Genomic DNA, 26,395 nt, shown 5'->3' with positions numbered 1-26,395 from the left:
TGCGCAACAAGGGATCTCTAACCTTCAAACAGTTGAGGGAGAATACTCTATGATATGATTTGGAATCTCTGGCCAGAGTATGAATGAGATTGGGGAATGCGTTCCAAATCACATTCAAGGAAATCATATAAGCAAACGATTCACATTGGATAGTAGACATGAGTAAATAAACTATCATGCCAAACAATGTGGTCAAGAGTATTAGATTAGAGAAGGACCGTATTGCATTTGTAATCCCGAACTGAATAGGTTCTCCACCTCTTCTGATTAGCTTGGGTAACCATGATATGCTGCTAGGTGTCACTCATGGTTTGTGGAAGCCCTAAACGTGTGTAATCACTAAAGGGAGAATTGAAAATAGTTTCAATTCACAATCGATGTAAAATGGTTTTAATCGCCCACTACCTCGCTAAAAGGAACCTAATGGATCGCACACCGTAAAAGGTAGAGATTGGAGATTAAACGGAAATGAGTAAGAATGATTAAATGGTTTAATCATTTAATTATGGCAAGGATTAATTAATATGTTAATTAATCAAACGAATAAGTTCGTTAAAGACTTCGGGATAGTTTTGGACCTTAAGGCCCAATGGGTTTCGAACGTCAAGCCCATTAACTTAAATTGTATGACAATTTAATGAATAAAGATTCATTAAAGCCCAAAAGCCCAAACATCCCTAAATGGCCGGCCATATTAGATGAATTAGGGTTTTGGTTGTTTAGGTTACTTAAAGAAGTGACTATATAAATGACTTTATAGCCAAAATTCATTTAGGAAAAATTAAGGGTTTATTTTGGGGGAAAATTGGTGAGAATTATCTCTCCATTTTCTCTCTAAAGAGGCCAACACCTTGGAGGGTACATCTAGCAATCCTACTACTCCAAGGTCACTCATTTCTTCTACAATCAAACCTTGGTGAAGAGACTTAGAGGTTCCCTATTTTGGGAACTTGGAGAAACCTATTTTTCCATCCAAATCCATGGATCTAAGAAGCAAGGAATGAAGGCCCTATCTCTTTGGGTGATTAGCCTTTGCTTATGCAAAGAGGAATCTACAAAGGTAATAATTTCAACTCACTTTGTTTTGAGTTGATAATTGGTTCATCAATCTACTAGGCTTTGAATTTCATGGTAATGTTTTGTTTTTGAGTGCATGCAAGCATGATTCCGCCTTTAATTGTTAATTGCATGCTATATGATGTTGCTCAAATGAACATGTTTTTCAAAATAAATCCTTCATCAACAACCTATGCATCTACATGAAATTTGAAGACTGAATCAGGGGGAAATTGTAAGCAGAGATTGTAACCCAACAAATTCATGAATACAAATCTACTTTGTACACGTATTCTTGCTTTATTCGTTACAGGAAATTCGTGTTTACTGCAATGTGTGTGGACAAACATGTGACCAGTTTGTCAATTCATCAACCAAAACCATAAGTATTTATAAGATCCGCATTTTGGTTGGATTAGTCCACATATATTCCTTTGAATCCACTATGAAAAAAGGGTCGTTTCGTATCTTTGCGAGGGATGATTTAGAAAATCAATTTTCCTAATGAGCAAGCTTGGCAAAGTGTGCATGTAGGCACAAGATCTTTACTTCAGGTAAAGAGATGTGTTGTAGCATCATTGTTCGACCTAAGTGTCCCAAAAGGTCATGCCAAAGCAAGTAAATTGCTCAATCACCCGACTCCTGGCTAACCATATGTGGTATGTTCCCAGTTGGGAGGCAGCCCATTGACCCCAAATCAAAGCTTGAGGCTCATTTTTGGAGGTGTTGCAAAGATATTCCCCTCTATTTTCCATTAGTGGTTTCATTCATGATTATTGTCATCTCAAATATACTTAAAACTCATCGACGTTCTTCCGAAACAGAGAGAATATAAGGTTTCTGACATGGTAATTCAGTACCATTCATAGAACAAGAAGTGTACCAATGCTCTTAATCAGGTTGGATAAACCTAAAGTCATTGCAAGAGATGTGATTTAGTTATAAAGTTAGTGTGCATAGTATCGCATTCATCAAGACAACTAACTTTCCCACATTCGTACCTAATCACGTGTTTAATTGAATTTGGTGACATGCATACAAGAAACATGATTCAATTAACTTGAATCCAAGAACATGGAAAAATGTTCACAAAGTAAATGGTTTATTGAGGGGATTCGGCCTACAAGGCCATCCATGTCAAAATTCTACTTTTCCAACAAAGTTCGATGGAGCAAAATTAGTTTCACAATTTGACTACGAGAATGGTACTCCTCAACGACATTGGTAGAGGCATGACCGGGTGCATACCCAATGATTTATTCCATCGAGACAGAAGTAGATTCTGCAAGGTTAAGGTTTGGGAATACTATCTTTTATTCTTGAAGTTTTAGGTCTTAGGTGCCAAGGATCATGCTTTGGGCATGATGCCACACCTTGGCAGGCCCTGATTCTACCTTATGTTGTAAAAACAAACTCAAAATTGGATTGTGAGAGAGACAGACCCTGAATTGGGCTCGGTAGGCTCCAGCCGAAGCTGGAAGGGTCTGTTAGGTAGGTCTCTGTTGAAGCATGTAGTACCGTTCAGTGCATCTCTGTCGAAGCAGAGCATGCCCTTCGGTGTATCCTTGCAGAAGCAGGGCATCACCATTCGGTAGACTATAGCCGAACTGAGTCATATCGTTCAATAGACTCTAGCCTAATTAAGTGTATACCATTCGGTAGACTACAGCCGAATCTGGGTCTTTACCTTTCTCTCACGTTTGTGGTAGTAATCAGATCCAAGAATTTGGTAAACTTCTGCTTTCTACACTATTACTTCAGAAACGAGTTAGAAACATGGAATGACGAAAGAAGATTCTCCAGTCAAAATTTGATCAGATTTATAAACTTCAAAATCGTACTTTTTCATGGATATAATCATGGTGTGCTTCAAGCAATATCTTTCATGATTAGACGGTCCGTATGAGTGAGCCAAAGAGCCATGGTATCCTCGTTCAGAAGGTACTTCCGTTTGTAATGCTTCGGGCATAAGTCTTTGAATAAAGATCATGACAGAGGCTTATTCAGCTCTTCCATGCCATTGTTGGCTACAATGGTTTCTTAGCTTCTTGATAGTCAAGTGGAGATTCATGTCTTGTACCCCACATAAAGTGATTTCTGATAGAAATGTCCAAATAAGGAAAATCAAACTTGTCACAGTTCGACAATCCATTGAATTTGAGGGAACAAGATTATGATTGATGCTATGGGAATGAATCATCCATAAGAATCAAAGTTAGAACATTCGAGTTCTAAGACATGGTTTTCATGAAAAAGGTCAAGTTTTCATGGGTGTATTTGTTTTATGAAAACTTCATGTTTCAAAGGCACTAAATTTGAAACTACGGGTTCAATGTAGTTTATGAATGTTTAGTTAATAAAATAAAGGTTCTTGCAAGAAAAGATGTGAACGGTTCAAAGAAGAGAAATAAATTATTGAATCGTTAATGTCAAAAAATGAGATTCATAGCAATAATTTTAGATTTCTTATCAGATTAATGGACTGTTGTTCACTTTTAATTAATTCAATAGATCGGGACAATTCGGGGTCGATTGTAAAAGCAAAATAATGACTTCGGGTCATATTCACTTTAAATGGCTTCAGGCCAAATAATGTCCCAAAAGTATGGCATCCGGGTCGAAAAACAAGTAAAAATGACTTTGGGTTAAGAACAACAGGCATCCTAGCATTGGATTGCTAGTTACTGTTCACAGTGGGCCCTGTAACAAAGGTTGCAGACTATGGGCTCGGGTAGGCTGCATTAGTAGCCCATATATGCATACAAGCTGCAGGCTTGCAGCAGAGGAAAACAAGCCCAATCAGAAGCAAGCCCAAGTGGGTTATGAGGAAAGGTAACCCAACTTTAGGCTGGCAACAGTTCGTGGGGGAAATGGGCCCAAAAAGGTTGAAGCCCGCTAAGCCTGGACAAGGCCCAGAAGGGTCTGGGTTTGATTCGGGGCATCCCAGTTTTGCTGGGTGCGTGTAATCGCTAAAGTAGCTAAACAGCGCCACCATGTTTATGGTGTTATCAAGCGAGGCCGAGTCGGGGTGTAACCAAAAACCCTTAAGTTGATGACGGAGAACCGTCTCGACATCGAGAAGGTCCACTGAGTTAGATATTAGTATGGAATCTCAAGAATTCGAATGAGATTCTTGACTGGGATCTCTTAGGTTGTCGTTGAGGATGACGATTCTCACCAAACGATGTGACTTCAGGTCATCAATGGTGGCGGTCTAGTTCGATGAAGGAGACAATGAGAGAGCGCTGTCGTTTTTTGTGACCTCGAGTTGGGCTGGGTAGCAGCTTAGTAGCTTGGCTACCTGTCACGGCTTGGTTTGGCAACTCGATGTGAATGCGAGGCTCCAGCGATCGGCTAGGCTTGGCAGAGTGGCTGCAAGCCGCGGATCAGCCGAATTTTCCCTTTTTTTCGATTTATAGGTTTGAAAAACCTTAATTGCTTCTAATTTCTTTCAATTCTTTGACTAACAAATTCCACATAGCAAAAAATTGAGTAATGGATGCGTGTATGTGTGTGTGTATATATATATATATTGACAAATATATCAAATATATCAAACATATACAATATATATATTGGAAGGTAAATATAAATGTCCTTTATTTTAAGCGTACCTAATTGGTAGAAAACGATAAAAGCCTTTAAATTTGTAGAAGATCTTTCTCAGAAAGCCGGAATTGCGTCTCTAATGCTTTGTATCACGTTCAACACAGAAAAAATAAATTGAATCAATATCATGTAGATCAATTCAACAAAATAATAAATTAATCATAAAACGAATGATTAAAACGTAATACTCCCTTGATGGAAAAATAAACTCTCTTTAGCACAGCATCAAGAGCGTGTTGATAACGTGTTGTAGGCATAATTTACTGAACAATTATTGAAGCAAGAAGGGGAGAGAGAGAGAGAGAGAGAGAGTGTGTGTGTGTGTGTGTGTGTGTGTGTGTGTGTGTGTGGCATAGAGAGAGAAGAGAGAGATGTGTAATTGTGAGGTGTGTTCTATTCCACCTTATTGTGCCTTTCACTACTACAAATTTTTACATACATGACGCATTTTATGGGTCATGTTAAAAGTTTAATGACACAAGGGTTTAGCGTCATCTTTGTGGGTGTCATTAAAGATATTTTTAATGACGTTGAAAGAATGTCATGTATTACTTTTAAGGACGCCTAACAAGCGTCATTGAATTAAGAACTTGTGTCATCTATTACCATTTAAGACATGAAATAAGTGTCATAAACATAGGAATAAGCGTCATGATATACTAATCATGACATACACACAGTGTCATGTATAGCTTTTAGAGACACCTAACAAGCGTCATTGAATTAAAAACGCGTGTCATCTATTTCAATTTGAGATGCAGAATATGTGTCATAAACAGAGGAATGAGCGTCATGGTATAGTAAACATGACATCTGTATAGCGTCATTTACCATAGCACTGCAGTGTCATTGAATATTACCAACGACACACAAAGCGTGTCATAAACGATTCAATACATGTCCTAAAATATGTATGATGACATATAAGAAGACTTACATAATTCATCCAAGAAGCAAGATATTTACCTCAAATTAAACAGTATTGCTTCATAAATTTGTAATTCATCCACTACCAAAGTATTACAAAAGACAATATAATGTGTAGAGTTTCCTACTAAAATAAAACTATAAGTTCACTTAATTTAAAATTTCACAAACCAGCTAATCTAGTGTTTCATCTATTGGGATGAAGTCATCAACATACTCAGCCCACTCTATTCTTAACGCATCAATTTCATGTTGAGTGTATGTAGCTTTTTCTTTGAACTGCAACAAATCACAACCAAAGAGAACATGTCAGGACAAAAACTAATTTCAATCATTTAACTAATAAGGAGGTGGTCAATTAGCATCAACTAGCCCAGAAAGAACAAGGGTTCTCTAGTCGTATTTTTCGCTAATGTGTTTTTTTTTTTTCCACTTGGTATAGAGCTAATAAAACGTCAAGCGGTCTAGCAAAAGATTTAAACTTTAAAGGCCTCATCTTGATGGTAAATAACACCAAGCTCAAACACAACATGGCTTAACAAAATCAGCTCTGAACCTATTTATTTATCACATTCAAACGTAAACAAAAGATAGACTAGCATTACAATTTTATTGAAGACAAAAAAAAAAAATCAAGAATTAGAATCTGAATCCAGACAAGAAAAAAAAAACAAACTCATTGATGACTTGAATCAACTCAATACACGAATACCTAGGATGGTTTTGAAGAGCTAAAATCCAATTGGGCATCTTTTGGAAGATTCAAAAGTTCCAATTTCTATTGTAATTAACTTTAATTAAACACTACAAATCACGCTAACAACAATCCATCTCATCATCAATAGTGTGAACATTCAAGTAATTTAGTTCAGTTATGCCGATTTCCTTCATGGGTTGCCAATGATTTGAGTAAAAACCATGGTTAGCTGTAAATTAATTTGCCTGAACTATAAATTACCTACAAAGAACTAATACTAATAAGATAGTAGCGAATACACCCGCTTAAGTGCTCTTTGTAATAGTAGTACTAACCTTGGTAATAATTGAGCAGTTTGGATCATTAATGATTTCCTTCATGTATTTCATCACATAATATCCACATTCTACAGTTCCTTCTTGCAAAGGGCACTGCATATACAAATAAAAAAGAATAAAATGTAAGTTAGTCAGATTAATTTAAAGTCAAAACACAATGTTCCTTACCTTTACTACTTTCCAATTGATGTTTTTTCGACCCTTTATTCCCTTTTGAGCTTTAAACATCTTCAGTGCTCTGCACATAGAGGATAAGAACACATGAATATATACAAATCTTGAAATGCATGAAATAAAGACAAACATATATCCAAATACTTACAGTTCAACAATGTCCTTCATTCCAGGATCTATCTGTATCCAATTAAGCGAGTCCATATAATACACTAATTCCTCATAGGGGTCAATAATAGCCAACAACCAATGAAACCTACAAAACATAGATAATTGCATTCTTTATTACACAATGGTCAACTACTGATCTGTTAGGAACAAAAAATTCAAAACACATAGTACTAATAACCCTTTGTTATACGGAGCAAAAATTAATTGTCCTTTTTTGCAGTTCTGTAATCTAAGAGCCAGTGCATTTGATCTTTGTTCCTTTCTGCCAGCCTTTTGAGAGATTCTGCCAGGATCTACAAATCCAAACAATCCATCAAGATTGTTCTTCTTCAACGTTGACCAAAGTTGCCTACAAAAAAATGAGGCAATTAGTATCTTATCATTACCCAATGTGGATTGCATGCAATAGATTGTATTGTATATAAATTTAAGATTATGTCAAACCTGATGTAAATTGAAATGCAAACAGTCGATATTTCAGCCATAGAACAAAATTGAATGATGTCATCTCCACCAATAAATGTTGTGTGCTCATTTCCAAATAGATCAGATTCCATGATGATAGGCACTGTAACATCCTTATGCATGTTTTGAGCTATGAGCATAAGTGAACGTAAAGCCAAAGGTTGTTTTTGGGATCTTTGTCTGAGGGGAGGATTCGTTCTCGACTTTGCATAGATAGATTAATATAGTGAAATGAGACATATTAGTACTATAATTTTTTCCACATATTCATAAGAAAATCACGTAGGAGTACCTCATCATTTGTCACAACAAGATGCCGTGGCCAAGCTACGTGACTCCCAATTGCTTGTTTGATATTCACAGCTTCATAACTAGGTATTGGAAGAAGAGCATCTTCTTTAATTGCTACATCAATAGAAACACGTAGATTCATAGGCCCAAGTGGAACTCCATGTATTGGCCCGTCTAATGGAATGACTGATCCATATGCAACAATGTTACTAGCAGTGTCTATAGCGAGCTTGCACTGTTGTACCTTAAAAAAATATTTCATTAATAATCAACTACTGTTGGGATTATAGCATAAATAGGGAAGACATAAAAGGCATGTACCTTCTTGATATCAGATATTTTTTCCATGGAATTTGCAATTTTGTTTGTCTCATTATTGATGTTCACATCATATATGTTCTGTTGGTCACTTTGCTTTACCTTGAAAAATTAAATTTAATTAATAATCGCTACTTCAAATAGCCAAGAAGAACAAATACTGCAATGACTATGTACCTTGAAATACTTCTTGATATCACTTTCTTTTTCGTTTGAATTTGCAATTTTGTTCGTCTTTTCCATGATGTTCAAATCAGATATTTCCTGCATATCCTTTTGCTTGACCTAAGAAAAGTAAACTTAGATTAACATGCTACTATTATAGTTAAGAAGAACGAAACTTGCATGACTAGTACATACCTTCATAGCTTCAATCTTATCCATGGTTTTAGTATTCTTGCTAACCTTTTGTTTCACTCTCTTCTTAGACATGATTTCCGGCACATCGTCATGTTTCGCTCTCTTCTTAGACATGATTTCCACCAGATCACCCTGTTTCACTTTCTCAGTAGATGTTTCATTTTTTTCTTTCTTTGCTGTGCAACTAGCTTTCTCAGAAATATGATTGGACTGTACCACATTAGATTGGACTAACTCTTGCATCTTGCTCAACTGATCTGGAGTTAACAAAGAAGCAATCAAATTGAACTTCTTATTTAACTCCTCAATGTGTAAACTTTGCTGCTCCAAATGTGTTTGCATCATTTGTTGTTGACTCGATTGAGTTTTGCATCTTGGAGTCTTGAAGTACAATTTATGACTGATGCCAGTTCCAACACCTCTTACACGACCCGAATATTCAGGTGTTTCCAAAGCAATTGTCAATATGTCATTACTACCAGACGTTCGCAAAGTCCCATCTTCAACGGCCTTAGTTACTTCATCCTATAACAATTGGCATTAGTATGAAATACATCAATTAAGTATCTTTCCCAACCTTACACATAAAACTTACTATTTTATCAGCGCGTACTTTCACCATCTCATTCGTATAGTTTCCCTTTTTATCAACACGCCCAAGCTTCCAAAGCACTGATCGGTCAATGTCAGCAGTGATTCCATAAGCTGATTTCTATTTGGATGAACATATCAAAATTAGATCAGATAGTTTTTATTTGTATGATAATTAAATGAATACAAAAGAAACAGGACATTACTATTTGTTCTTCCAATCTTGCATAGCCTTTTCTAGAAAGTCGATGAGGGTACTTATGCTTAGCTCGCCTCCTCGATTGTTCTTCATGGATTTTCTATCAAATGCAATTCAATAATTAGTCTTTAATAATAGCAAAACACAATATTTACCAAATGCTTCTTACTTAATTTTGAAATCATATATACGTACCATATGCTTCTCTGTTAATCTCGACCTCACAAATTCATCCCATACCGGCTGACGAATGAAATCATAGATTTCTGGTGGTTTCTTTAAGACTTCAGGTTGATCTTTGAACTTTAATATGTACTCACATGTTAGACTACTCTTGAACGTTCGCCATGTCTTTGCAGCACTCTTCAAAACATCCGCTCTGCTGTTTGAATGTACTATAAAGGCTTTCTACAAATGCATAATAGAAATTAATCATTACTTTCACAAAGTCGTACAGATGTAAAAGCTTTTTTTTTTTTTTGTTTAATTTTTTGGAGACATACCTGGACCATGTCCCAAATCTTTTTTTTATAAGATGACTCTACTTCTTTCCAAGTTGGAATTGTAATTGGAACTGTGGTACGCGCCATAACACCAATAAAACTAGCTAGTTTTGCTCCTGCAAGTCCACACGGTTGTCCTTTACTGTTATATCCAACCTCCAACCGATCCCCATCACTTCTACCTTGCACCAACTCTTGCAATTGAGTTGCACCTCTTGGTTTCCTTGTTACAAAATCTTGTTCATCTTCTTCTGAATCTGTCATTTCATCAAGATATTCTGCAAGATTCATTTAAAATCAAGACAATGATCAAATTAGTAAGATGAGGAAGAAAGAAATATAAAGAACCTTAAAGGTAATGTTTGGTTCCTTCAATGAACCTTAAACGGATAGGCTCATGCCAATATTTGGTTGAGGAAGAAAGAAAAATAAAGAAATAGGGCAATTGACCATTCTCCAAAATCATAAAACCAACCTTCATTCAATTCAATTCCAATGTTCATTTCAATAAACAAATACTCCCTAAGTGACAATTGTCAATACTCGAAAAAACATAACAACATGAATTCAACTCCCATTTCCACAAACATTTTCATCATACTTCATCTCAGCCTAATAATCTCTAAAAAATTAAGCCTTACCAATAAGTAACAACTAAACAAGATAAATCCAAAAGTATGGAGAAAATATAAAGTCCTAATGTAATTTTAAAATATGCATTCAACATAGCATTCAATAACATATGAAATAGAGTAGATATTCCTCTGAGTGATATACTATGTATTTTCAACCCAAATGCCTTCGCAGTCATCCCGCATGTAGATATCATCAGACTCCTCAGTTAGTACATCAAATGACTCAACGGGTGGCAATTTAGTAGTAAGACATTCACATTCAATTATAGTATCTCCTAGCTCATCATCATGTAGCCAATCATACTGAGGCCCTGGCAGTACAACCGACCACCTTGAATCCTCTAGATCTGCAATGTAAAATATCTGCTTCACTTGAGTAGCTAAAACAAAACTATCTGACTTATGTCCAATTTTGTTGAGGTCAATTAATTTGATCCCAAACTCTTCTAATCTGATGCCACTTTTATTTTCAACCCAATCACACTTAAATACTACACGCGTGAATGCGTTATAATTAAGTTCCCATATCTCTTGAATCACCCCATAAAAAGTCATATCTGCGATAATAGGATTCTTATCCTTAGCGCTTGAAATTTGCATCGTATTGGCCACTAAGCTTACTCCACTATTTTGAGTAACTTGTGAATCATCACGAGACTTAGTGTGAAAATTACAACCATTAACGGAATATCCAGAATATTTTGTTACTTCATCTCGAGGGCCATGTGCTATCCATCTCAAGGTTTCGGATATGTGATTATTAGGGACATTAAGCTCATCCTCAACCTGCATATGTTTGCATAATTAGTTTGAGTTCATAAACAAAACTGTTAGTACATAAGTACAATGCGAGTTTAATACCTTTTTTTGCAGCCAATAAATGAAAGTTCGATTATGTTCATCCTGAAGCCACTTCAAATTTTTTGATTTTTTGGGGTGCTCCTTAATCAAGTATTTCTTATGCTCCCTGATAATTAACATTGAGTTGGTCAAAAGGATAGGAAATGTTGTAAGTAAATGAAAAAATAATGCTAAGTTAAACTATATAAATGAGTATGAGTGGTTGAACTTACTTGATATAAGGTTCCACTTCAAGTGTGTTATCCAAAACATAGTGATGTGCTTGCTGCCAATACTTTTTATCCGCCTTCAAAAATTTTCCAGCCGATAATGGATGGCCAACATCTTTATGATGTGAACGAATCTTCAACGGAATTCCAATTGGGTCTACCCCTGATAAATACTCGCTACAAACCTCTATAGCTTCTTCTGCAATATAACATTCAACCATACAACCCTCTGGACGATATTTATTTCTCACATAACCCTTTAATATTTTCATGTACCTTTCAAAAGGGTACATCCAACGAAAATAAACCGGGCCACATAAGCTAACTTCCCTAACCAAGTGCACTGTGAGATGGACCATTATATCAAAAAACGAAGGTGGAAAAATCTTTTCAAGCAAGCACAAAGTAATCACCAACTCACTTTGTATTTCATCTAACCTTAAAACATCAACTGTTTTGCTGCATAAGTGACTAAAGAATAGACAAAATCTGGTGATAGCATATCTTACATGCTTTGGCAGTACTGCACGAAGTGCCACAGGAAGTAGTTGCTGCATAAGTATATGACAATCATGAGATTTAAGATTAAACAGTTTCAGCTCCTCCATTGACACAAGGTTTCTGAAATTTGAAGAATATCCTGATGGGACCTTGAGTTCGGACAATGCTTTGCAAACTGAAATCTTCTCAGCCTTAGATAATGTATAAGGTGCTGGGGGAAGAAATGTTTTGTTATTTCCATGTTTTGGTGCCAAATCCGTACGTAGACCCAAAGCAATTAGATCATTCCGGGCTGCGACGCCATCCTTTGTTTTTCCAGGAATGTTAAGTAATGTACCATAGATACTCTCACAAACATTTTTCTCAATGTGCATAACATCTAAACAATGTCGAACATGGAGTGACTTCCAATATGGTAAATCAAAGAAGATTGACTTCTTTTTCCAACGAGTTTGAGCATCAGCCTTTTTATCAATTACTTTTGCCTTTGTTCCACTCCTCACCTTCCTTTTTCCAAGGAGATTTACATTCTTCTTACCCCATGATATTTTGATTCCTTCAACTTCATGCAATATTTCTTCCCCGCTCAACGGAGATGGAGCTAACCCAAACTCTTGAGTACCATCAAATGGTTTTTTTTGTTGTCGGTAATGATGATTTTGTGGTAGGAATCTTCTATGACCAGTAAAGATTACCTTTCTCCCTAACTTTAGCCATTTAGAAGATGTTCTATCACCACATATAGGGCATCCAGAGTATCCTTTCACACTACACCCACATAAGTTTCCATAAGCAGGAAAGTCATTGATGGTCCATAATAACACAGCCCTTAACATAAAGTTCTCCTTATTGTATGCATCATAAGTTTCAACACCAATCTCCCATAGAGTTTTTAAGTCATCAATAAGTGGTGCCATATAAACGTCAATATCATTACCTGGTTGCTTAGGGCCGGATATTAACAGTGTTAACATCATAAATTTTCGCTTCATGCATAACCATGGTGGAAGGTTGTAAGTGACCATAATCACTGGCCAACAACTATATCTACTGCTTAAAGCACTATGGGGATTAATCCCATCTGTTGAAATTGCTAGTCGGAGATTTCTTGGGTCATCACCAAATTCTGGCCACATGTGGTCAACAAGCTTCCATGAGGGAGAGTCAGCCGGATGACGCAACTTACCATCAACTTCTCTATCTTGGGCATGCCATATCAAATTCTTTGCTGTCTTGCTATTATAAAACATTCTTTGAAATCTTGGAATAGGGGGAAAATACCATAGTACCTTTGCAGGTACCCCCTTACTAGGCTCCCTAGAACTTTTGTTAACCTTCCATCTAGAAAAACCACATGTAGGACATGCAATTGCATCTAAATGCTCTTTCCTGTATAGGATGCAATCATTGGGGCATGCATGTATTTTTTCGTACTCAATTCCGAGAGAAAACAATGTTTTTTTTGCTTCATACACAGAGGGGGGTATTTCATTCTTCTGTGGGAGCAAAACTCCTAAAAATTCTAGTAAATCTGCAAATAGTTTATCACTACACCCATTCTTTGCTTTTATATTGTACAATCTGACCAAGGTTGATAACTTTGTGAAGTTTGAACCAGGGTATACAGGCTTCTCTGCATCCTCTAACAACTTCTCAAATTGTTTAGGATTTGACGCAAAATGATCATAAGCTGCTTCCACCATCCCGATAATGTTATCTTCAACTATTTCTTCCCGATTACTCATTTTCTCATTCTTACTATCTGGAACAGCTTCTCCATGCCAATACCATGTACAATAACTTTGATCTATACCATTGAAAAAGAGATCCTCTCTTATCTCTTTAACCGTCCTTGATTTAATGTTACCACATTTTAGGCACGGACAACGTATGTAGTTAATATCAGTAGCGTGAAGCATCGCATAATTCAAAAAGTTTTCAACCCCTTCAGAATACATTTGTGATCTTCTATCCATAGACATCCAAGATTTATCCATCTAAAACAGATTGTAAATGCAAGCCAAAGGTCAAGTACGTATGTGTGTGTAAATGCAGGCTAAAGATAAAAAAGAATTTATTACTTCTTGAATTATTTACAGCTATAGTAAATGCAAGCCAAAGGTCACGTATTGTGTGTGTGCACATAGATTTGCATGTACATATGTGTGTGTGTATAGCAGCGTATAAATAGACGAGAGTGAATTCAAGACAAACTGAACATAAAGCTCATTTATCCAATGTGCACTTGTGGGTTAGATATGTGTGTCTGTCTACCTACAAACAATTGAATGCATTGATAGACACCATACTGCTATTAGCCAACACGAGTTATTATGTCCAGTTCATATGTCACATAAGACCATAAACAGAGCTTATGAGGAGTTTTATCAAACATGTGGTGTGCTATAAGCACCAACTCCCACAAGAACACACAATCTAAAGATTAAAAAAAAAACAAGAAGATAAAAGTAATAGTTAATCTAATTCAGAATTGGTATTAAGGGGATGACAAAGTTATTAAAAAAAAAAAAAAAAAAAACAACGATCATGGCAATGACTAACCAAATCAAATCAAATAATCAATCTCAACTACAATTTGTACAACAACTACTTTAGCAAATGACAAGGCTAAACTAAAATCTGTCCAGCCACATAGCTCCAAATAATCCATACAACTTCACAAAAGAGATTAATATATAAATTATTTTCTAGAAAACCCATAACCATTCCAACAAACTTACCTTACACAATTAGGTTTTGAGTGAAATTTGGGGAAGACAATCAATCTGGTTGATGAAGGCTGGGCGTCCCAGAGAGAGAGAGAAAGAGAGGGAGAGATAGAAAGACAGTGAGTGTTCGTGATGAAGACTCTGTGATGAAGACTCTGGGCGTCCCAGAGAGAGAAAGACAGGGAGAGATAGAAAGACAGGGAGTCTTCCGCCATGAGTCGTGAGGGTTGATATTTCATTCTCTATCTGGGAGTTGGCCTGGGACTGGGAGACTGGGAGTGGGTTGGGTAGTGGAGCAAATGAGTCGTGAGGGTTGGGAAGTTTTGATGAATTCGCATACCAGTCTTTTATTTTAGTTGCGTTTATAAATCTTTCCCGTTGGTTTTTTTAGTTGCGTCATCGATTTATTTTAATAACGTTTTTAATAAAAAAATGTCATTAAAAATTTTAATAAGTGTCATAAAAGCTCTATTTTGTAGTAGTGTTTATTTATTATTTATAGTAGTAGAGAAGGTTAATTCCTTACCCTTTTAGGTTTACAACTCTAATAGGATATTAACTATTAAAGGGAATATTCAAAGATATCCCTGGATACACTAGGATTTACACAATCACATTTCTAATCCAACAGGACTGCAACACATTTAAAGTTGTTTGAGTAGGTCTTAGCAAACCTTAGATGTCAAATGAAAAGTAAAACATCAAATTACAAAAGTTCCTGTAAAATGCATGTTTTGACCCACTAAATGATGTTAAAAGGTTAAGATTCGAAGCATCTTTAATTGTGGAGGTCTCATAAGGAGAAAGGTCTCATGACTCTAATTTCTTTAGATTACATTCTCTTAATTACGTATTCTTTGGTCTTATCGTTTAAGCATACAACATTTAATGAGACGATTTTAAATAATAATCTTTGCCCTTAGATTAAACCAGTTTAGTTTAACATGTAAAATGTCCATAAAGTATCAACTTATGATCACCTTTAGTTTAAATTGCATTTATAGTATAATTGCATAACTTTTTTATTAATTATTTTTTTAATTATATTACTTTGAAAACATTTATTTAATTATGGAATTTTTTAAAATAATAAAAATAAATTTAAAAAGTAAAAAAAAAATCCTAAACCTCGCACGACGAATAGCTTCGTCGCATAACATTAAAAGCAACAAAAAAAATATCGTCACATACTACAAAATGTTCACAACTAAATAATACTAAACCCACCTCATTATCTTATTTTTACACCCACATTATAAATTCACCCACTATGCAATATTAAAAAAATTAATATGCTATTTATACACCCACCATTATTCCTAAAATAACCTTTAATATATCTAAATTCTTTTTTGATTAAATAACAATATTAAAAAGAAACAATCGACCTCTCGTACTCGTCATCAAAGAGAGCAAAATGGGAGGGCGACGAGGAGAAAAAAGTAGGGGAGAGACAGAGAAACAGGGGACTAACAAACTAAATGATCGAAGAGAGATGTGAGAAATGGATCGAAGGTTGGATGTCTTTCTCCTAGTACTCTCCGTCATGTGGGTGCATGTGCTGTTGAATATAGTCATCTCCAGGTTGACTGACCCGTAAGTATCGTCCCCTCCCTCCTTCCTTTGCAATTCACAGTCTTAGTTCATTCCTAGAATCCCTAATTCCATGAGTTGAATTGTGTTTTTTTTTTAGTTTGATCAATGTTGTTGGAGATCTCCAACTTCCCTGATTCAATGTTGTTGGAGACGGGGGATAGAGAAACGGGGTGGGGGAGGGGAAAGTTCGCTGGGCCAATTTATTTTTTATTTTTTTATTATAACTACAAGAACATTATATTGAATTTATAAATAGGGGTCTAAAAGTCTTTTTAATAAGAGTAAATATGTCATTAAATTTTTTATAAAAGGTAGGTGAAGAAATAAGACATTGGGGTGGGCCTAGTAACACTCAAAATTAATTAACTTTTGTTGGAAAACGTTTACTCACAAAGGCCATTGTCGCGCATAATATTACCTAACGACGTAATATTGCGCGATGACATGTTTCCGTTCCCCAATATTTTATGTGATGAATAAGTCCTTCGTCGTGCAAGTAGTTTTGTGCGACGAACTGTATTTTGCTCATCAGGCAAACGATTTTTTCACAAGCTTTGCACGATGACATCTTTGCGATGAATTTTTCGTCACATTAATGTTTAAGGGACAAAAACGTTATTGCGACGAACGTTTCTTCGCGGGAACTGTTAAATGTAGTAATGCTTGCAATTAGGTGTCCAAGAAAAAGATTAAGACTGCTAGGAAGAGCATTGTTAATAGCAGCCAAATAAAATTCAAGACTTTGGAATAAGCTTTGATCCCCCATAAAATCTTCCAGATATTTTTCTCAATAAAATGGGAGGAAGCGGTGGTGGTCACCGTGCTTTTTCTTTGTTGGAAAATCCAATGGTATTCGCTCTTTGCGGTATAAACCCCATTGTTGTTCCATGGCCAGAAGACATCTTTTTCAGTAAAATGTAATTAAAATGAATCCATTCATTCCTTAATTAATTAGTATACACCCACATAGCCTATTACATTGTACTATGGGTCGTGATTAGAAGAGACGTTTATAAAAGAAAGTATACAATAACAACGTAGACCACCAAATAAAACACAATCTATTTTCCTCCCACCACTGTTTGAGTTTAGAATGTGAAAATTTTAAGCGGCAGACTTCAATGTGTTTCCAATGTCGATGACAAATCGGTATCTAACATCGGCTTTGGCAAGACGCTCCATTGCTGTATTCAAATAATCAATTGGAATAACTTCGATGTCAGCTGTTATGTTGTGCTTGCCTGCAAAATCAATCATCTCTTGAGTTTCCTTTAAACCTCCAATGCAACTACCAGCTACTATCTTCCCTCCTGTAATTGCAGAAGAAAGGGTTGTTAATAAAACTATTATCCACTTTAGTTTTCATCCAGAAAGTATGTACAAGAAACTTTTCAAGCAATACTTCTCTTAATAAACAATGTTAGTTTTCCTATATTCAAGTCGATTACAATATATGTCATGTCATAAAATTACCCGCGACCAGTGGAAAAATTGGAAGCTCAAAAGGCTTTTCTGGTAAACCAACCATTACAAGTTTCCCATTAGACTTCAACAAACCAAGTAAAGGCAAGAGAGGGTGGACTGCAGAAACCGTGTCAATAATACCATCCATTGTGCCCATGGCAGCCTACAAAAGTAAAATGACAACATATAGTTAGGTCACCTTAATTATCTATAAACACAGTGACCAAAACCTTGTTAAAGTCATCCAAATGCAAATTAATGTTTAAATATTTACCTGCATTTGATCTTGTTCACGGCTAACCAAAAATGAATCAGCTTTGAGACGATTAATTGCTTCTTCCTTCTTGTTGGGGGAGGTACTAATCACTGTGACCTTAACCCCAAAAGCCTTGGCAAACTTCACGGCTGCATGTCCTAGACCACCTAGACCAACCACACCAATATGCATACCGGGTCTGTCAAGGCCATGAAGTCTCAAGGGGCTGTAAGTTGTGATCCCGGCACAAAGGAGAGGAGCAGCACCATCAAGAGGTAGTTTGTCAGGAATACGGACAATGAAGTTTTCATCAGCCACCATGATGTCAGAATAACCCCCATGTGTCATAGTTCCGTCATGGTACTTTGAACCATAGGTTTGTATCATTTTGGGGCAGTAGTTCTCCAAATTTTTGGAACAATTATCACAAGATTGGCAAGAACCCACCAAGCATCCAACACCTACTTTATCTCCAACTTTAAATTTTTGTACTTTGTTTCCCACTTGTGTCACCGTACCAACAATCTCATGCCTGCATCACCAAATTCAAGGAAGAATAATGGAATATGACTTGGTTAGGAAGCATACAGTCTGATAATATTCAAATGATGTCTTCTCAAAAAAATAATATTCAAATGATGGAGCTTACGACTCTAGGCTCCATGAAAAAAAAGTTGATGCACGTTGATTTGGAATACGTACCCGGGAACCAGAGGATAGGTAGTAATCCCCCACTCACTCTTGATTGTGTGAAGGTCCGAATGGCATATACCACAGTACAATACTTTGAATGTCACGTCTTTCTCGCCAGTTACCCTGATATCAAAACCAATTCGATTTGATTTTAGAACCAACAAAAGAAAAAACTAAGATTTAAGACCGCAAATAGTCAATTAAGAATTTGACGGATACCTTCTTGAGAACTTGAAGGGAGAGAGAACACCAGACGAATCTCTAGCCGCCCATCCAAAGGCCTTCTTCGGGTGTTCTTGTTCAGGAGATTTCGCCATTTTCTATCTCGTAAGTATAAAAAAGTTACACAAACAACTTCTAAAATATGAATATGTAACGTAGTATAATATATAGAATTGAGAGAGAGAGAGAGAGAGCGAGAGAGAGAGAGAACTAGCTACCAATGACGTAGTGCTAGTCTTAAGGGATGTTTTTCTGTTGGAAAGTCAAGCATCCTTTCACATAATCAACTTTCTTGGCTTCTCTTTAATTGGAAATGAATTTTTTTTGGCTGACCAGACATCTTTCCCGCGAAAGTAGAGTGGTGTTTGATTATAATGTTCCCTAATTTTTGGTTGATTACTTGATGCATCAAAAGAGCATTTATATGTCCTTTAGAATTTAAGAACTAATTTTTGTATGACCAAAAAATGCTAGTTTTGTGGTGATTGTTGTGGCATATTGTTTGACTTGAATATCAAAAGTATTATGTCCCTCATGTCGTATTAGAGTTGCATCAATAGAGGATTAGTTTTTCATTACGTGTGGTGGGACACCTCTTAAATTCAAAACAAACAAAAATAAATAAAAATGTAGGGTATTGTTGGAAATTTAAGTAGTCTAAGTAGAAATTTCTTTGTCCCACATTGGTCATTCCCAAAAGATTTCATCACTTTATAAGGCTTTATCCTTTATAGAAAGTGATTGGAATAATAGGCTTTGAAGAATAAAATTGGGCTCATCCTTGGGGTTGGGCTTTGGGGTAATTAATATATATAATTAATTATCAAAAGATGAGCCTGGGACTCTTGGGCTCTGAAAATTAAATTCTTTAATTAATTTCGAATTTAATTAAATTAATTTTTATTTGAACAAAGATGAAATCTGAAGTCAATGAAAACGCAAAGAGCACTGCACCCCATCTGAAGAGATGTCTCCCAGCAGTCATATCCCATTCTTATACCTGTTGTGAACAAGTATAATATCACTATATATACATCTGTCTGCATGGCATTTATAACACAGAAAACATAAATCTCCTTCTATAATCCATAGCATTCTTACTGAGAGTACCATAAGTAAATTCGCCAGAAGTTAAGTTTTCCAGTGCTGGAATTCTAACTTGATCGTTGAATCCTGGTGAAACAAACGTTCGGAGAACTACAATCACTGAGTAGGGGCGAAATTTCTGTTTCAAGGATATTGCGGTAAGCAAGTCTCGATCTTCAATATTTCTGTTTAATATTAGTTCATTATTCATACACTGTTTATTTATTAGCATATATAAATTTATCACAGATTATTGACATATATCCAACAACCTTGAAACAGAAATTTTATGGATCAACAATTTGTAAATGTGAATAGCGTTGTGCCGAAATACTCTTAAAAGCCTGAGAAATTCAAAGGGCTGGACTTCAAGAGATGGCAACAGAAGATGTTGTTCTTCCTGACAATAATGAATCTCGCTCATGTTGTTGAGGAAGAAGCTCCGAAGTCTAATGAGAATCCAATGACGAAAGAGACTGTCATGGCAATTGAAGCTTGGAATCATTCTGAGTTTTATTGCAGGAATTATATTCTGAATAGTTTGGATGACAATCTCTACGACATTTATTCTCTGTGCAAGACAGCAAAGGAATTGTGGGAATCGCTGGAGAAAAAGTATAAGATTGATGATGCCGGTTCAAAGAAATTTGTTATCGGTAAGTTTCTCAAATATATAATAGTGGATTCAAAATCTGTTGTCTCTCAGGTCGAACAAATCTAGAAATTGATCTATGAACTGCACTCCGAGGGATGCGAGATCAATGAGCATTTCCAAGTTGGGGTGATAATTGAAAAATTGCGAACTTCGTGGAATGACTTCAAAATTCATCTCAAGCACAAGCGTCGTGAAATGAATATGGAGGATTTGATCCTGAGGCTATGAGTGGAAGAAAACCACAGAAAGGCAGACCATTCTGGTGGGTTTGCTGCCATTGAAGCCAATGCAAATTATGTTGAGGGAGGATACTCCAAGGCCAAGCCGAAGAAGAATAAGGCTTCGAAAACTAAGCAGTTTGTACAATCTGCCCTTGCTCCCAAAAGCAAGAATCTGAAGAAGATTAAGGGCGCATGCTATGTGTGTGGCAAATCTGGTCACAAGGCACAAGATTGTTATCATCGCAAGGATGGAAATCATACCAATGGAAACAACAACAACCATGTTAACATGGCAACCACCAATGAAGAATTGGCTGCTGTTGTGTCCAAGGTCAACATGGTCTCAAATGTGAGTGAATGGTTATTGGATACTGGTGCTACTAAGCACATATGCGCTGACATAAATCTATTCACTAAATATCATCCTGTTGCCCATGGAGAAAAGCTGTATATGGGCAATTCTGCCTCATCGGTGGTGGAAGGCAAAGGCAAAATGGTACTCAAATTCACATCTGGAAAGAGTCTCACCTTGCTAAATGTGCTGCATGTTCCTGAAATAAGGAGGAACTTGGTTTCTGGACCTATTCTGATTGCTAAGGGCTTTAAATTTGTAATGGAATCAAACAAATTTATATTTACCAAGGGTGGGATGTTTGTTGGAAAGGGTTATGTGGCTGATGGCCTCGTGAAACTCAATGTAATTGCCATTGATGATGCTAATAAAATAAATGTTTCTACTTATATTGTTGAGTCTTCTAATATTTGGCATGTTTTTATTCCATGAAAAGAATGGTTAAATTAGAATTATTACCTAAATTTGAAATTGACTTTAATCATAAGTGTAAACATGTACTGAATCGAAATTTGCTAGGCAAACGAGAAGGTCAATTCTGGAAAGATCAAATGAATTACTTGGATTAATTCATAGTGATCTTTGTGACTTTAAATCCACACCAACTCGTGGAGGAAAGAATTATTATGTCACTTTTATTGATGATTGCAATAAGTATTGCTATGTTTATTTGATTCATAGCAAGGACGAAGCTTTGAATATGTTTAAGACATATAAAGCCGAAGTTGAAAATCAACTAGAGAGAGAAACCAAAGCACTTAGATCCGATAGAGGATGAGAGTATGAGTCTACTGCCTTCTTAGATTTTTGTGCACAACATGGAATTATACATCAAACAACGGCTCCATACACACCACAACAAAATGGTGTTGCCGAAAGAAAAAATATAACATTCAAAGATATGACTAATTCCATGTTAAATAGTTCAGGGCTTCCACACAGTTTGTGGGGGTGAAGCTTTACTTACTGCAAATACCAAATTGAATAAGGTTGCTCTAAAGAAGATTGACGAGTCACCTTATGAACTATGGAAATGACATAAACCCACTTATAAAACCCTCAAAGTGTGGGGTTGCTTAGCAAAGGTGCAAGTTCCGTTACCGAAAAGAATGAAACTAGGACCTAAAACTATTGATTGCGTATTCATTGGATATGCAAATAATAGTTCTACTTATAGGTTCCTTGTTGTAAAATCATCGATTTATGACATACATGTTAACACTATATTAGAATCGGCGGATGCAAAATTCTTTGAGGATATATTTCCTTACAAAGATAAGTAATCTGATTCTTATATAAAGAGGGTTCATGAACTTTGGACCAGATTTCATTGTTTTCTTGTTCGAGAATGAACCTAGAACTTTTAAAGAAGCAATGTCTTCTTCCGAGGCTCTTTTATGAAATGAAGCAATTAAAAGTGAAATGGAATCCATTATGGAAAATAACACATGGGAATTGGTTGATTTACCTTCAAGTAGTAAACCAATTGGCCATAAATGGATTTTCAAGAAGAAACTTAAGGCGGATTGAACCACTGATAAGTTCAAGGCATGTTTAGTAGCCAAAGGTTATCGCCAAAAGGAAGGGTTGGATTATTTCGACACATATTCTCCAGTTTCTCGCATAACGTCAATTAGGAGGTTAATAGCGATTGCGGCTACATACAACTTTGATATACATCAAATGGATGTAAAAACAACATTTTAAAATGGAGAACTAGATGACGAAACATACATGGAACAACCTGAAGGGTTCGTGCTTAAAGGACAAGAAAGCAAAGTGTGCAAATTAGTTAAGTCATTATATAGACTTAAACAAGCACCAAAACAATGGCACGAGAAATTTGATCATACTTTGTTGACACATGGGTTCAAAATAAATGAATCTGATAAATGTGTCTACATTAAGAGTAATGATAAAACTTGTGTTATTGCTTGCTTATATGTGGATGATATGCTCATAATGGGAAGCGATAAAAATGTAATAAACAAAACAAAGAAAATGTTGGATTCAAGTTTTGACATGAAACACTTAGGTCAAGCCGATGTCATTTTAGGAATTCAAATTAAAAGAAATAGTGAAGGGTATGTCCTTACACAATCCCATTTGCAGAAAAAAATATTACGAAGGTTTGGTCAATTTGACTGCAAACCTACTGCAACTCCTTTTGATGCTGGATGCAAGTCGGAGAAAAATAAAGGCGATGCCAAATCTCAACTTGAATATTCTCAAGTAATTGGAAGTCTAATGTACTTGATGAATTCAACTAGGCCTGACTTAGCTTATGCAGTAAGTAGGCTTAGAAGATATACAAGTAATCCGGCACAAGATCATTGGGATGCTTTAGTAAGAGTGTTAAGGTATTTGAAAAATACACTTGACTACGGATTACACTACACAAAGTATCCACCTGTTGTAGAAGGCTTCAGTGATGCCAATTGGATTTCTGACACTACAGAATCCAAGTCGACAAGTGGATATGTTTTTACCTTAGGAGGAGCAGCAATATTTTGGAAATCCTCTAAACAGAAATGTATAGCTCGGTCCACCATGGAGTCCGAGTTTATAGCTTTAGATTTGGTTGGCGAAGAAGCCGAATGGCTCAAAAAATTTCTGGAGGATATTCTAATGTGGCAAAAGCCGGTAACTGCTATATGTATACATTATGACAGTATGGCCGTGCAATCAAGGGCCAAAAGTCATGTATACAATGGGAAGTCACGACACATCAGGCGTCGACATAATACTCTTAAGAAGTTTCTCTCCAATGGAATAATATCCATTGATTATGTGAAGTCAAAGGAAAATATAACTGATCCTTTGACAAAAGGCCTACCAAGAGAGCAAATATTATTTACATCGAGAGGAATGGGTCTCAAGTTAATTCAATGAATCGAACAAGGCGAAAACCTAACCTAGCTAATAAGAGATCCCATGGTCTAGGTTCAATAGGCAAACTGGTTGAGTTTGATTCAAAAGTTGAACACACAACTTACCTATTCTTATGATAATATGTGTGTTGTCTATTGAAGTTTGAGGGATTATGTTTTATACATTTAATGACATTAATATCTTGTTATCAAGAGGAATATGGCAGACTATTCTTAATTAATGTCACCTATATAGGAGTAAATGAGGCCACATTTATGAGAATTGACATGGCTAAATTCTCTACAGGTCCTACGAAATCCAGGATTTGTTCAAGGTCGAAATGAACACAACCGTATGAATTGACGTGTGGCAAACATGATATGTGTGTAGCATATTGTCTCGTTTTACTACTGCGGTGGAAAGTTCAAGATCTTCCACATTCACTGCGTCACCAAGTAAACCCGATATGTTTTCACTAAGGTAAGTTCAAGTCCAAAAGACACTTCACCCGATGCATATGATGCTTATTCTCTCTTAGTTTTAGGCAGCCTAGTCATACATTTGCATTCAAATGTGGGGTAATTGTTGGTGTTTGGAGTTTGAATGAAATTTCAACTGAAATGTGAGGTATTGTTGGAAATTTGAGTAGTTTGAGTAGAAATTTCTTTGTCCCACATTGGTTATTCCCAAAAGATTTCATCACTTTATAAGGCTTTGTCCTTTATGGAAAGTGATTGGAGTAATAAGCCTTGGAGAATAAAATTGGGCTCACCCTTGGGGTTAGGCTTTGGGGTGCACTAATTAATTGGTAATTAATACATAATTAATTATCAAAAGATGGGCCTGAGGCTCTTGGGCTCTGAAAATTAAATATTTTTAATTAATTTCAAATTTAATTAAATTAATTTTTATTTGAACAGACTCATCTTTTCAGATGAAGTCTTAAGTCAATGAAAAACGCGGAGAGCACTACACCCCATCTGAAGAGATGTATCCCAATAGTCACATCCCATTCTTATACCTATTGTGAACATGCATAATCTCACTATATATACATCCGTCTGCATGACATTTAGAACACATAAAACATAAATCTCATTCTATAATCCATAGCATTCTTACTGAGAGTAACATAAGGAAATTCGCCAGAAGTTAAGTTTTCCGATGCTAAAATTCTAACTTGATTGCTGAATCCTGGTAAAACAGACGTCCGGCGAACTACAAGCACTGAGTAGGGGCGAAATTTATGTTTCAAGGACATTGCGGTACGCAAGCTTCGATCTTCAATATTTCTGTTTAATATTAATTCATTATTCATACACTGTTTATTTATTAGCATATATAAATTTATCACAGATTGTTGACATATATCCAACAGCTTTTAATAAAAGCGCTTAGAGTAGTATAAGGACCTTTCTAGATAAGCAATTCCAAACGGGTCCACAAACGTCAGTAATTAGGTCATAGAAAGAAAAGCACCTAAATTAAACATGGCAACTTGTTCAAATCAATCAAATCCTGATTATTAACATAGAGAGAAGGGGTGCGTTGTCTGCAGAAAGAGGTTATAAAAAATTAGGGTGCTATTCTCTCCAGATCACAACATTACAACAGCCTCTCATCAACATGTCTCTCATTGGACACATTGTGGAGGATGTAAAAGTGTTGTTGTTCGGGGTCACTGGAGTTGTTCTTGCCCACACTCGCCTACATGCTAAGGGAATTGTCCATCGTTTAGCTCACCATGCCCTTCAGGTTGATGGTTCTTGTTCTTGGTTTGAAAAACCTCCTAATCTTATTGTTGACCTTTTGGTGAAGAAATATAACGGTTGAGTGAGCTATTCTTTGCCTCAACCCTACTTGTTGCATTGGATGTACTGTTGTGGCCTTTTCAATGAATCTATCGTTGCTTTCCACACACACAGAGAAAAGAAAAAAAAAAAAACCATATAAGGAAACAAAGGGAAATGAAGATGTATTGTCACAATTTTTACTGTGATCTTAAGCCCCACGTTTGCAAACTTGTTTACATGGGCGTACCTAAACCAACCACAGCCACAAGGTGTCGGTTTGCTAACATCTATTATCGCAAGTTTTTGTTGTTGAAATAATGAAACTTACGTGTACACAACGATACCAAAAATAAAATAAAAACAAATCTTTAACCTCATTCTCTCTTGAACCTCATTCTCCCATAGCAAGCGATGGATTACCATGGTGCTTAAAATTTTTTTGTTCAACTCGTAATGTCCCAGGTTTAAACCCTTATTCTTCATTTTAGTGTAACCCTATAGTAGTTATTGTTTGTAATTAGATTAAAAAAATAAAATATAAAAAATAACTCA

General features: G+C 36.0%; 2 protein-coding genes across 2 annotated transcripts; both read right to left on the bottom strand.

The window, feature by feature from the left end:
• Window positions 1–5,568: 5,568 nt before the first annotated feature.
• LOC126602902 (uncharacterized) lies at window positions 5,569–15,114 on the bottom strand. Its single transcript, XM_050269725.1, has 18 exons — window positions 14,647–15,114; window positions 11,408–13,902; window positions 11,196–11,301; window positions 10,499–11,120; window positions 9,700–9,977; window positions 9,392–9,604; window positions 9,204–9,296; window positions 9,002–9,118; window positions 8,452–8,931; window positions 8,224–8,331; window positions 8,050–8,148; window positions 7,730–7,972; window positions 7,417–7,550; window positions 7,163–7,321; window positions 6,950–7,057; window positions 6,796–6,865; window positions 6,625–6,720; window positions 5,569–5,871 (listed from the first exon to the last, which is right to left on the bottom strand). Exons 2-18 carry the CDS (start codon window positions 13,900–13,902, stop codon window positions 5,767–5,769), a joined length of 5,526 nt encoding a protein of 1,841 aa, XP_050125682.1. The 5' UTR covers window positions 14,647–15,114; the 3' UTR covers window positions 5,569–5,766.
• A 2,032-nt stretch (window positions 15,115–17,146) lies between these two features.
• LOC126605426 (probable mannitol dehydrogenase) lies at window positions 17,147–19,068 on the bottom strand. The gene is made up of 5 exons (XM_050272829.1): window positions 18,863–19,068; window positions 18,653–18,766; window positions 17,969–18,482; window positions 17,704–17,857; window positions 17,147–17,540 (listed from the first exon to the last, which is right to left on the bottom strand). Exons 1-5 carry the CDS (start codon window positions 18,958–18,960, stop codon window positions 17,335–17,337), a joined length of 1,086 nt encoding a protein of 361 aa, XP_050128786.1. The 5' UTR covers window positions 18,961–19,068; the 3' UTR covers window positions 17,147–17,334.
• Between the last annotated feature and the right edge of the window lie 7,327 nt (window positions 19,069–26,395).

Source organism: Malus sylvestris, chromosome 15 (assembly GCF_916048215.2).
Source record: "Malus sylvestris chromosome 15, drMalSylv7.2, whole genome shotgun sequence".
Classification (NCBI taxonomy): domain Eukaryota; kingdom Viridiplantae; phylum Streptophyta; class Magnoliopsida; order Rosales; family Rosaceae; genus Malus; species Malus sylvestris.
Note: the sequence above shows the minus strand (reverse complement) of the source record. Positions and strands in the feature narration are given on the sequence as shown.